Here is a 12,938-nt window from a genome sequence, read left to right as displayed (position 1 = left end):
TATGCCCATCAACCTCATTTTCCAGTTCCGCACAGAAGCTGAAGAACTATTTATTCCCTTGATCTTAATAGTCAGAACGTCCACAACACTAATCTTCTCCCCTTGAGTGATTGGGACTTTCCTTACCTCCAGCAGCTGTGCCTTTTCTTGGAGTTCCCTTAAAGATTTTATTAGTGGTGGTGTTTTCAGCCTGAAAAGGGGAGGGAGAATGAGAGCAAACACTTTTTTTTTTAAAAAAAAAATTGCATTAAAAAGATGAATTGCCGATCGCTGAAAGTCGGAGGTGTCCGCCCACCAAAAACTGGGGAAGTAGCAACTTTCTCATAAGCACTCTTTACAAAACACTCTTCTTTGATCAGGGATGCACGTGATTTCTTTTCCAGCATTTGATTGGACCAGTGGCAAGATGTAAATGGCTGTGGGAATAACCTTGGGAGACAGGAGAAAGAGCCGTAACCAGGGCAACAGTCAGAGAAGAGATATCTCAGCCCACTGAAGGTATAAGGGTGGAGAAAGCCACAAAGAAGGGACCCTACCTAGATTCTCTGTAACAGACAGGCAAGGGATGGGGGGGAAAATGCTTACAAGATCTGTCACTGTAACTTTAGAGTAAAGGCACTATTACTACTTATGGCAGTGATGGCGAACCTATGGCACGCGTGCCGTCGCCCCAGTCCTAGGCCTTCAGCTGGGTTTTATAAAACCTTTTCGCTTTAGGCCTCCGCCGCCGTGTGCAAAAAAAAAAAAAAAAAAGGTTCAATCAATCAGTCAATTTCAACTTCTCACAGGGAAAAAAAAGATCTTGCAAAGTTGGAATTGATTGATTGAACTTTTTAGTCCCACCCAGTCTGCTGTTACCACCGCAGCCACGCCCACCCAATGGGCCACACCCAGTCAATGGGCCACACCCAGTCAATGGGCCACACCCACCCAGCACCCGACGATGCATAAGTGGGGTTTGGGTTGCAGTTTGGGCACTCGGTCTCTAAAAGGTTCGCCATCACTGACTTATGGCTTTGGTTTTGTGTCTGGGCTACTTCCGAAACGCTGCAAAAAAAGGTTGCACTATCAGGTCAGTCACTTTTATGATCACCACAACTTACAACTCTAATGGGCAGATCCCATTACAGTCATAATTTGAGGATGATCCGTATGAGAATACCATGTTTCCCCCAAAATAACACCCGGTCTTATATAATTTTTGCTCCAAAAGACGCATTAGGGCTTATTTTCCAGTTAGGTCGTATTTTCGGGGAAATACGGTACTAAATACATCCATCTGGCTGACGGTCTTAACTGGGGCTTATTTTGGGGGTGGGGCTTATATTACGAGCGTCCTGAAAAATCATGCTAGGGCTTATTTTCTGCATGGCTCTTATTTTCGGAGAAACACGGTAGTGCCAAAAGAGACTGTGTTTTTTTTCACTCCTGGATAACTTACAACTCAAAGAAGGGGAATCAGCACTACTAACCCGAAGTCATGGGGGATCCGTGTGTAGAATTCATTGCAAGCTTCCAGCAGGGCAGCACCAGTCTGACTCCGCTTCAGACATGCTTCCACTTTCTGTAATGACCGGTACCCTGCCTGGATCTGCTCAGCTGTCAGCTTTCCTACAGCAGAAGATTAAAAAAAATAAATCAGGGGTTTTTAAGGAAACTAATCAAAGAGAGAAGCAACCTAGAACTAAGGAGAAATTTCCTGACACTTAGAACAATTAACCAGTGGAACAACCTGCCTCCAGAAGCGGTGAATGCTCCAACACTGGAAGTTTTTAAGAAGAGACTGGACAGCCATTTGTCTGAAATGGTATAGGGTTTCCTTCCTGAGCAGGGGCTTCGACTAGATGACCTCCAAGGTCCCTTCCAACTTTATTATTATTACTAAGTTAGGCAGGCAGTTTAAACTTTACAAAAATCTACACATGGAATGTCAGGCGTAAAGGATCAGGACCGTACAGTAAGTTGCAGCACGTAAGATTTATTCAAGCCTATGCATAAGAATCCAGTCAACTAATGGTCAGCACTAAATTGGTGCTAGATAAGAGTCAATAGAATTCAAGGGGGACTTGACTTGGGTTGTTTGTGACAATGTAAGGACTCTAAGCTGATGAGACACTTAACTCCACCACCTAGATCTACCTGCTCTTCTACGTGGAGTTAGTGGTGCAGGACTTTCCGTGATATCTCTGCTGATGCTCACTCAAATACCCTGGTTAATCACTAAGTGTCAAAAACACTCAGCCATGATCCTCCTCAATAGAAGGGCTGTAGTCATTTCCTGAGCCTACCTTGTGAGTTAGTTGTACTCCACAATTTATTATCAGCTTGCGGCTGACTCTTGCAAATGCAGGCAGACCTCGCCTTACGACACCACAATTGAGCCCAAAATTTCTGATGCTCAGCAAGGCAGCCGTTAAAGGGAGTTTTGTCCTAAGCGTGCTTTTTCACGAGGCAACTGGACTTTGTTTTTTCTTTGAAGATGTTTTCGCTTCTCATCGAAGAAGCTTCTTCAGCTCTGACTGGATGGTGGGGAATGGAAGGATTTATACTCCTTGCAGACAGCTGGTCATTTGCCTTCTTTTAGAGAGTCGTTGAGGCCACTTGGAGGCTTGTCTGTGTCCTCGGGGTCATCTGAGTAGTGCAAATGTATGTGGAACAGAAAACATCCTGCAGCCAAGAAGGCTCCACACACATTTGCACTACTCAGGTGACCCTGAGGACACAGACAAGCCTTCAAGTGGCCTCAATGACTTGGCTGCAGGATGTTTTCTGCCCTGTGTCCCACCTGGACAGAGTGAGGCTCTGAGCCAAGCCACTCAGTAAGTTGGCTTCCTGGAGGAGGAGGAGGAGGAGGAGGAGGAGGAGGAGGAGGAGGTGGAAGAGGAAGAGGAGGAAGAAGAGGAAGAGGAGGAAGAAGAAGAAGAAGAAGAGGAGGAGGAGGAGGAGGAGGAGGAGGAGACAGGCGCAGGCTATTGGGGATGAGTCTGTGTTGTCTGCATCTCAAACTGAAGTGCAAATGGTTCCTGTAGTCTGCAATGTTTTCTGGAAATCCATTCATACTCCCACACCATTTGAAGGGTGTTCATCCCAAAGTGCATCGCTAAATGCCTAATGAGTTTCTCAAGTCATCCAGGTCATGGTTGTCCCAGAGGTGCTTTTTCAAGAGGCAACTGGACTTTCTTGTTTTTCTTTGATATAAATCTTTCCATTCCCCACCATCCAGTCACAGCTGAAGAAGCTTCTTGGATGAGAAGCTAAACGTCTTCAAAGAAAAACGAAATAAGTCCAGTTGCCTCCTGAAAAATGCACCTTTGGGACAACCATGACCTGGATGACTGAGAACCCCCATAGAGTTTCCCCCTATTTTACAACCTCTTTTTGCCACAGTTGTTAAGCAAATCACTGCAGTTAAGGGAATCCTCTGATCATTAAGAGAATCTAGTTTCCGAATTGACTTTGCTTGTTGGAATCCAATCCAACAACACAACTGTCATAAATACATTCCAGTTGCCAAGTGCCCGAATTTTGATCACCTGACCACAACAGGGGATGCCACAACAGTCGTAAGTGTGAAAACTGGTCATAAGTCACTTTTTTCCAGTGCCATTGTGAGGACACTCTGTGATTATTGGTCAATAAGCAGGTTTCCTAAGCCAAGGCTTTTCAACCTTTTCACCCATTGTACCACTTTTAGGATATGGCAACATCCGAGTACCACCAGCAAGGTGTCAAAAACTTGATGACAAAAAAAAGGAAAAGAGTACAGGTAGTACTCGACTTACAACAGTTCACTTAGTGACTGTTCAAAGTTACAATGGCACTGAAAAAAGTGCCCCCCAAGGCACAGCCAAGCAAGACACTTGTCTGCCCACCCGGTGGCACTCTTCCTCCTGTCCGAGGTTTTCATTGTTGTGAGCATTTCTGTTGAGGATTGGCAGTGGGGGTGGGGTGGGGGGTGTTTGGTTTTTATTCCCCCCGTCTGCTGGGTGGTTGCAGCAGGTTTTAGTCACTTCACATGACCCTGGGACACTGTGACCGTCATAAATATGAATCAGTTGCCAAGCATCTGAATGTAAATCACAAGACCCTGGAGATGCTGCAACATTCCACCTGATTGGTGCTTCTTCAGGGCTCAGCAGAAGCAGCAGGATTAGCACTGAGCTCCAGCCGGAGCCTGGCACTGATCCTGGCGTTTCCACTGAGCCCTGACAGCCCCGAAAAAGCGCTGATCCTGGTGCTTCCGCTGAGCCCTGACAGCCCTGCAGCTCCAGCCATCTCTCGCTCAGGCTTGTGCGGTGCTGCCACCGGTTCAGCTCATTCCCCTCCCCCGCTACCACTTTTCTAGGATGGTCACGTACCACCTGCCAGGTGCCAATGTACCACAGGTGGTACCCGTACCACTGGTTGAAAAGCCCTGTCCTAAGCAAGGTAACCTTTCTCCTTTCTTCTAAAAGATTATTCCACTCTACTGTCCTTCCTTTCTCTGCTGAACGGTTTCTTTTGGCCACATCGACCTCCTTAAATAAGCTCAAATGAAGGTAAAAGGGACAAACTAGAATTTGCGTACCTAGTGGAGCCTTCCGGGTGTCGTACTTCATCTCGATCACCATCTCCTCCATCGTCCGAATATTACATATCAGCTCTAGCAAAGCCTGCACCCGTGGCTCCAGCTGGGAAACTGGCTTGGGCTTAGAGATTGTCTTCTCAGGGGCAGCTTCTGCTGAATTCTTCTGGCAGGAATACAAAAGGAGACCTTATGGGCAAAATACCCTTCTGATTTCTAAGCTGCCTCCTTGATCTTTCCCGCCAAAAGTCTTACAGCATCTCTGGCTTCGTAGTCCAGATGAAGGAGATCGTATTTGCCTGAGACTTTCTGGAAGCTGTTCCGTTTGTCCCATTCGTTTTTGGTTTTGTCTAGGAACCTCAGAGGCAAAAAAGAAGAAGAAGAAAAAAGTCAGGTTCAGGAGAAGGGAGGTGTTGAGAGGGATAAGGACACTGCCAAGAGTTTTAGAAGGACTCACTTTTTGGTGAAGATGTCTTTGGCTTTCGCTAAATCTCCAGAGCAAGGCACGAGGGAGTGCTGGCCAGGCTTACCCACTAGAAAGTAAATAATAATAATAATAATGAATGAATGAATAGTAAAAAATAATCAGAATGAATGAATGAATAGCAATAGCACTTAAGACTTATATACCCCTTCATAGTATATAAACCCTCTCTATATAATCCCTCTAGCATATGTTGTTGTTAATTGCGAAGTCGTGTCCGACCCATCGCGACCCCATGGACAACGTTCCTCCAGGTCTTCCTGTCCTCTACCATCTTCTGGAGCCCATTTAAGTTCACATCTACTGCTTCAGTGACTCCATCCAGCCACCTCATTCTCTGTCATCCCCTTCTTCCATTGCCCTCAATCTTTCCCAGCATTAGGCTCTTCTCCAGTGAGTCCTTCCTTCTCATTAGGTGGCCAAAGTATTTGAGTTTCAACTTCAGGATCTGGCCTTCTAAAGAGCAGTCGGGGTTGATCGCTTCTAGGACTGACCGGTTTGAATGCCTTGCAGTCCAGGGGACTCCCAGGAGTCTTCTCCAGCACCATACTTCAAAGGCCTCAATGCTTTGGCGATCAGCCTTTCTTATGGTCCAACTTTCACAGCCATACATTGCAACTGGGAAAACCATGGCCTTGACTATACACACTTTTGTTGGCAGGGTGATGTCTCTGCTTTTTAGTATGCCTCTAGCATATAAGCCATCTTTAAATGGTTTACAGAGTCAACATATTGCCCCCAACAGTCTGGGTCCTCATTTTACCGAGCTTGGAAGGATGGAAGGCTGAGTCAACTTTGAGCCCATCAGGATCAAACTCCTGGCAGTGGACAGAGTTAGCCTGCAATACTGCATTCTAATCACTGCGCCACTACAGCATGAATGAATGACTGAATGAATGGAATGATCAAAAGGACCATTACAGAGTACAGAAGAGGTGAAGCCACATTCTAGAACTAAGAAAAATCCAAGAATTCCATAAGACTCCAAAAATTTGATTGACTAACATTTCAATCATTTTTTTAAAAAAACAACAGGCTTTTATGATAATTCTTATAGCTTTATAGGCAGTGAGATTCTTGATTGTATATCTCAGTTTACGATGTGTGGACTTCAACTCCCAGAATTCCCCAGCCAGACCCTCAAAGGAGTCTAGAGCCATGTTTCTCAACCTTAGCAACTTCAAGGTGTGTGGACTTCAATTCCCAGAATTCCCCAAGCAGCAGGCTGCCTGGGGAATTCTGGAAATTGAGGTCTACACACCTTGGAAATTGCCAAAGGTTGAGAAACACAATCCTAGATCTATAATTGCTAGGTGAAATAGAGCAACGATTTTTTTTTAGTTTTTATTTAAAACCAAGGCCTACTCCTGCTCCAGGTTTGTCAGCTTTGCTCTCACTTCTTTCCTCCATGACTCAGTTCCTTGCCCCAACTCACCGCGCCCCCAGCGCATCCAGATGCTGTAGTTCTGTGCATTGTCTTCTTCCAACAGTTGTATGAGGTAGTACTTATTGTTGTTGAATTGAAGGTTTGTCTGGAGGAAGCCAAGATGGAAAAAAAAGGAGCTGGTCAGAAATGAGACAACACCTTGTTCCTTTTCTATGCCATGTACTGCTCTCCTAGATGTCTTCTGAACAAACATCTATGAAAGAGCAGGCTTTCATACAACTATTTCTCCAATCTCCAATCTCTTCAGGGGAATTTTGCTCTGTAGGATAATATGAACCCAACTGAGGAAGTGGGGAGCCCAAATTTATCAATAAGCTTGGAAACCAAGAACTACCTATATCAGTAGTTCTCAACCTGTGGTCTGTGGACCACTGGGGGGAGGCGCAATGTCATCATAGGCAGTCTGCGAAGGCTTGAAAAAATATTATGATTTAAATCTTGAATTAAGTCTTGGGAGTCCATGGCCATGGTCTGTGGCCACAAAAAATATTTAAAGAGGAGGGAGTCCGTGGTGAAGAAAAGGTTGAGCTACATCATTGTAGTTTCTAGTTCTGTCTTCCCTGCCTCTTAGGAGAGCATAGATGGTTCTTCCCACAGTTTTGTCCTCCAGATAATTCTTGCTAAGAACAAGAGATTCAGAGATAGGCCTTGTCTGACCTCATTTGGTGGACCCTGTGACTGAAATCAAGAGATTAACTGAAGTCCTGCAACTGAAGTCCAACCTTTTTTTTTTTTTTTAACCAGGCAGAATCTCTCGATTGGAAATAAAAAAAAAACAGGTATGGTCCACTCACCTGATTTAACATCACGTCGTAAATGTCGTCTCCTTCACAATAAACATGAGCCTTTAGGAAAGGCAGGAAAGAGGAAGGGAGGTTATTCAAAACAAAGGAATGATTTTTTTTTAAAAAAGAAAGCCTCTTTCAAGCTAGGCTTGACTCCTGGTGACTTCACAAAGACAACCATGCAGTTGAAAAATGCAATTGTCTTCTTCCAACTTGCTAGTCTGACCTACAGCCTTTGGACTTCCTGTAGGGCTCCATCCAAGTACTTACCAAACCAGACCCAGCTTAGCTTCCAAAGACCAGACAGGATGACCTCTTGCTGCGCTAAAAATAGTCTAATGAGAGTCTTTTCCAGACTACAAAAATCTTCTACTTGCCCACCAAATGCTGTTCCAACATGCTGGATTTCAACTCCCAACATTCCCAGAAAGCATGGCTAAAAAGGGGCTGTTTTAGGCTAACAACAGTCAGCATGAGGAAGTGACTTAAGGCAGTGGTCCCCAACCTGTGGGCCGCGGTCCTCTACTGGTCCGGGGCCTATTCGCNATAATCACTATCATCACCATCATGTTCTTCCTTTCCTAGCTTATTCGGCTACACACCTGGAAAACATCACTGGCCTTTTCCAAGGGCTGGAGTTCACAGTCGAGACTCCTGTAGCTCCGGTCCAAAGGATGCTCCAGATCCAACTGTTCTGACTGCACATGTTTGATGCCAATACGGATCTCACTGAGAGCCTAGAAAATCAGCAGAGAGCAGCCATCACCAAGTGTAGGATTTTATAGGGCAACAACCATCTCAGAAGGAGCCCCTGGACACTGGAGTAGATAGATATCTGGATGACTGCCTTCCGGATGTGGTGAGAACTGGAGTCCAAAATACATGGGAGTTTGTCAGGTTGGAAAAAGCTTGGTGGAAAGTTACGACTGTAATTGCAAGGCTCAATTACTGTCGTAATTTGAGGACTATCTGTAGTCCCATCTGCCTGAAAGAATACAAGCTTTGAAACTCTCACCATGTAAAGCAGAGGTGGGGAACTACGATCCTTTTATGACTCGTGGACTTCAATGCCCAGAATTCCTGAGCCAGCCATGCTGGTTCAGGAATTCTGGGAGTTGAAGTCCACAGGTCATAAAAGGGCCATCATTCCTCACCAGATATAAAGAAATTTAGAGATCACCTTGGTATGGAAGAACCATTAAGGAGGGACTTAGAGAAGCAACTATAATTCAGAACTTGAAACAAGTGTGATAAAGAAACTCAAGCCCTCCTTGTTTTTATTACCATAAGGGACAAAAACTTGAAAAGATTTTCAGGCTTCTTATTATCCCATACTGTTATAAAACAGCACCACTGGTATCCTTTAACATCTCTCTCTTGACTACAGTCTACCTTGAAAAGCTGACATATGCCCATCAACCTCATTTTCCAGTTCCGCACAGAAGCTGAAGAACTATTTATTCCCTTGATCTTAATAGTCAGAACGTCCACAACACTAATCTTCTCCCCTTGAGTGATTGGGACTTTCCTTACCTCCAGCAGCTGTGCCTTTTCTTGGAGTTCCCTTAAAGATTTTATTAGTGGTGGTGTTTTCAGCCTGAAAAGGGGAGGGAGAATGAGAGCAAACACTTTTTTTTTTTTTAAATTGCATTAAAAAGATGAATTGCCGATCGCTGAAAGTCGGAGGTGTCCGCCCACCAAAAACTGGGGAAGTAGCAACTTTCTCATAAGCACTCTTTACAAAACACTCTTCTTTGATCAGGGATGCACGTGATTTCTTTTCCAGCATTTGATTGGACCAGTGGCAAGATGTAAATGGATGTGGGAATAACCTTGGGAGACAGGAGAAAGAGCCGTAACCAGGGCAACAGTCAGAGAAGAGATATCTCAGCCCACTGAAGGTATAAGGGTGGAGAAAGCCACAAAGAAGGGACCCTACCTAGATTCTCTGTAACAGACAGGCAAGGGATGGGGGGGGAAATGCTTACAAGATCTGTCACTGTAACTTTAGAGTAAAGGCACTATTACTACTTATGGCAGTGATGGCGAACCTATGGCACGGGTGCCAGAGGCGGCACTCAGAGCCCTCTCTGTGGGCACGCGTGCTGTCGCCCCAGTCCTAGGCTTTCAGCTGGGTTTTATAAAACTTTTCGCTTTAGGCCTCCGCCATGTGCAAAAAAAAAAAAAAAGGTTCAATCAGTCAATTTCAACTTCTCACAGGGAAAAAAAAAGATCTTGCAAAGTTGGAATTGATTGATTGAACTTTTTAGTCCCACCCAGTCTGCTGTTACCACCGCAGCCACGCCCACCCAATGGGCCACACCCAGTCAATGGGCCACACCCAGTCAATGGGCCACACCCACCCGGCACCCGACGATACATAAGTGGGGTTTGGGTTGCAGTTTGGGCACTCGGTCTCTAAAAGGTTCGCCATCACTGACTTATGGCTTTGGTTTTGTGTCTGGGCTACTTCCAAAACGCTGCAAAAAAAGGTTGCACTATCAGGTCAGTCACTTTATGATCACCACAACTTACAACTCTAATGGGCAGATTCTATTACAGTCATAAGTTGAGGATGATCCATATAGAAAAGTATGAGAATATCATCTTTCCCCCAAAATAACACCCGGTCTTTTATTATTTTTTGCTCCAAAAGATGCATTAGGGCTTATTTTCCATCCTGAAAAATCATGCTAGAGCTTATTTTCTGGATGGCTCTTATTTTCGGAGAAACACGGTAGTGCCAAAGTAGACTGTTTTTTTTTCCTCCTGGACAACTTACAACTCAAAGAAGGGGAATCAGCACTACTAACCCGAAGTCATGGGGGATCCGTGTGTAGAATTCATTGCAAGCTTCCAGCAGGGCAGCACCAGTCTGACTCCGCTTCAGACATGCTTCCACTTTCTGTAATGACCGGTACCCTGCCTGGATCTGCTCAGCTGTCAGCTTTCCTACAGCAGAAGATTAAAAAAAAATAAATCAGGGGGTTTTAAGGAAACTAATCAAAGAGAGAAGCAACCTAGAACTAAGGAGAAATTTCCTGACACTTAGAACAATTAACCAGTGGAACAACCTGCCTCCAGAAGCGGTGAATGCTCCAACACTGGAAGTTTTTAAGAAGAGACTGGAAAGCCATTTGTCTGAAAAGGTATAGGGTTTCCTGCCTGAGCAGGGGGTTGGACCTGATGACCTCCAAAGTCCCTTCCAACTTTATTATTATTACTAAGTTAGGCAGGCAGTTTAAACTTTACAAAAATCTACACATGGAATGTCAGGCGTAAAGGATCAGGACCGTACAGTAAGTTGCAGCACGTAAGATTTTTTCAAGCCAATGCATAAGAATCCAGTCAACTAACGGTCAGCACTAAATTGGTGCTAGGTAAGAGTCAATAGAATTCAAGGGGGACTTGACTTGGGTTGTTTGTGACAATATAAGGACTCTAAGCTGATGACACACTTAACTCCACCACCTAGATCTACCTGCTCTTCTACGTGGAGTTAGTGGTGCAGGACTTTCCGTGATATCTCTGCTGATGCTGACTCAAATACCCTGGTTAATAAGCCAAGGCTTTTCAACCTTTTCACCCATTGTATCACTTTTAGGATATGGCAACATCCGAGTACCACCAGCAAGGTGTCAAAAACTTGATGACAAAAAAAAGAAAAGAGTACAGGTAGTCCTCGACTTACAACAGTTCACTTAGTGACTGTTCGAAGTTACAATGGCACTGAAAAAAGTGCCCCCCAAGGCACAGCCAAGCAAGACACCTGTCTGCCCACCCGGCGGCGCTCTTCCTCCTGTCCGAGGTTTTCATTGTTGTGAGCATTTCTGTTGAGGATTGGCAGCAGGGGTGGGGTGGGGGGTGTTTGGTTTTTATTCCCCCCGTCTGCTGGGTGGTTGCAGCAGGTTTTAGTCACTTCACATGACCCTGGGACACTGTGACGGTCATAAATATGAATCAGTTGCCAAGCATCTGAATGTAAATCACAAGACCCTGGAGATGCTGCAACATTCCAGCTGATCGGCACTTCTTCTGGGCTCAGCAGAAGCGCCAGGATCAGCGCCGAGTTCCAGCTGGAGCCTGGCGCTGATCCTGGCGCTTCTGCTGAGCCCTGAGAGCCCTGCAACTGCAGTCATCTCTCGCTCAGGCTTGTGCGGTGTTGCCCCCGGTTCAGCTCATTCCCCTCCCCCACTACCACTTTTCTTGGATGGTCGCGTACCACCTGCCAGGTGCCCATGTACCACAGGTGGTACCCGTACCACTGGTTGAAAAGCCCTGTCCTAAGCAAGGAAAACTTTCTCCTTTCTTCTAAAAGATGATTCCACTCTACTGTCCTTCCTTTCTCTGCTGAACGGTTTCTTTTGGCCACATCGACCTCCTTAAGTAAGCTCAAATGAAAGTAAAAGGGACAAACTAGAATTTGCGTACCTAGTGGAGCTTTCCGGGTGTCGTACTTCATCTCGATCACCATCTCCTCCATCGTCCGAATATTACATATCAGCTCTAGCAAAGCCTGCACCCGTGGCTCCAGCTGGGAAACTGGCTTGGGCTTAGAGATTGTCTTCTCAGGGGCAGCTTCTGCTGAATTCTTCTGTCAGGAATACAAAAGGAGACCTTATGGGCAAAATACCTTTCTGATTTCCAAGCTGCCTCCCTGCTCTTTCCCGCCAAAAATCTTACAGCATCTCTGGCTTCGTAGTCCAGATGAAGGAGATCGTATTTGCCTGAGACTTTCTGGAAGCTGTTCCGTTTGTCCCATTCGTTTTTGGTTTTGTCTAGGAACCTCAGAGGCAAAAAAGAAGAAGAAGAAAAAAGAAGTCAGGTTCAGGAGAAAGGAGGTGTTGAGAGGGATAAGGACACTGCAAAGAGTTTTAGAAGGACTCACTTTTTGGTGAAGATGTCTTTGGCTTTCGCTAAATCTCCAGAGCAAGGCACGAGGGAGTGCTGGCCAGGCTTACCCACTAGAAAGTAAATAATAATAATAATGAATGAATGAATAGTAAAAAATAATCAGAATGAATGAATGAATAGCAATAGCACTTAAGACTTATATACCCCTTCATAGTATATAAACCCTCTCTATATAATCCCTCTAGCATATGTTGTTGTTAATTGCGAAGTCGTGTACGACCCATCGCGACCCCATGGACAACGTTCCTCCAGGTCTTCCTGTCCTCTACCATCTTTTGGAGTCCATTTAAGTTCACGCCTACTGCTTCAGTGACTCCATCCAGCCACCTCATTCTCTGTCATCCCCTTTTTCCATTGCCCTCAATCTTTCCCAGCATTAGGCCCTTCTCCAGTGAGTCCTTCCTTCTCATTAGGTGGCCAAAGTATTTGAGTTTCAACTTCAGGATCTGGCCTTCTAAAGAGCAGTCAGGGTTGATCTCTTCTAGGACTGACCAGTTTGATCGCCTTGCAGTCCAGGGGACTCGCAGGAGTCTTCTCCAGCACCATTTGTTCAATATTTATGTGAAGCCGCTGGGAGAGATCATCCGTGGCTTTGGGGTGGATTTCCATCAGTACGCTGATGACACTCAGCTGTACATCTCCACCCCAGGCCACCCCAACGATGCCCTTGACGTGATGACCCGTTGCCTGGAGGCCGTAAGGGTCTGGATGGGGAGGAACAGACTCAGGCTCAACCCTTCCAAG

At 45.4% G+C, this 12,938-nt stretch overlaps 1 protein-coding gene across 1 annotated transcript in view; it reads right to left on the bottom strand.

Annotated features, from left to right (window-relative positions):
• PARP2 (poly(ADP-ribose) polymerase 2) overlaps nucleotides 1-12,938 on the bottom strand; it is a 28,910-nt gene that overhangs the window by 6,780 nt on the left and 9,192 nt on the right. Inside the window, exons 7-19 of the mRNA XM_015825030.1 lie at nucleotides 12,169-12,196; nucleotides 11,964-12,066; nucleotides 11,712-11,874; nucleotides 10,094-10,232; nucleotides 8,814-8,877; nucleotides 7,883-8,017; nucleotides 7,290-7,340; nucleotides 6,484-6,580; nucleotides 5,022-5,097; nucleotides 4,820-4,922; nucleotides 4,568-4,727; nucleotides 1,473-1,611; nucleotides 127-190 (exon numbers count right to left, since the gene is read on the bottom strand). Coding sequence (XP_015680516.1) covers nucleotides 127-190; nucleotides 1,473-1,611; nucleotides 4,568-4,727; nucleotides 4,820-4,922; nucleotides 5,022-5,097; nucleotides 6,484-6,580; nucleotides 7,290-7,340; nucleotides 7,883-8,017; nucleotides 8,814-8,877; nucleotides 10,094-10,232; nucleotides 11,712-11,874; nucleotides 11,964-12,066; nucleotides 12,169-12,196 — 1,322 coding nt within the window. The remainder of the gene's footprint in view (nucleotides 1-126; nucleotides 191-1,472; nucleotides 1,612-4,567; nucleotides 4,728-4,819; nucleotides 4,923-5,021; nucleotides 5,098-6,483; nucleotides 6,581-7,289; nucleotides 7,341-7,882; nucleotides 8,018-8,813; nucleotides 8,878-10,093; nucleotides 10,233-11,711; nucleotides 11,875-11,963; nucleotides 12,067-12,168; nucleotides 12,197-12,938) is intronic.

This window comes from Protobothrops mucrosquamatus, unplaced genomic scaffold, assembly GCF_001527695.2.
Source record: "Protobothrops mucrosquamatus isolate PMUCROS unplaced genomic scaffold, P.Mucros_1.0 scaffold2453, whole genome shotgun sequence".
Taxonomy (NCBI): domain Eukaryota; kingdom Metazoa; phylum Chordata; class Lepidosauria; order Squamata; family Viperidae; genus Protobothrops; species Protobothrops mucrosquamatus.
The sequence above is the reverse complement of the archived record's forward strand: the minus strand, read 5'-3'. Positions and strand labels throughout refer to the sequence as shown.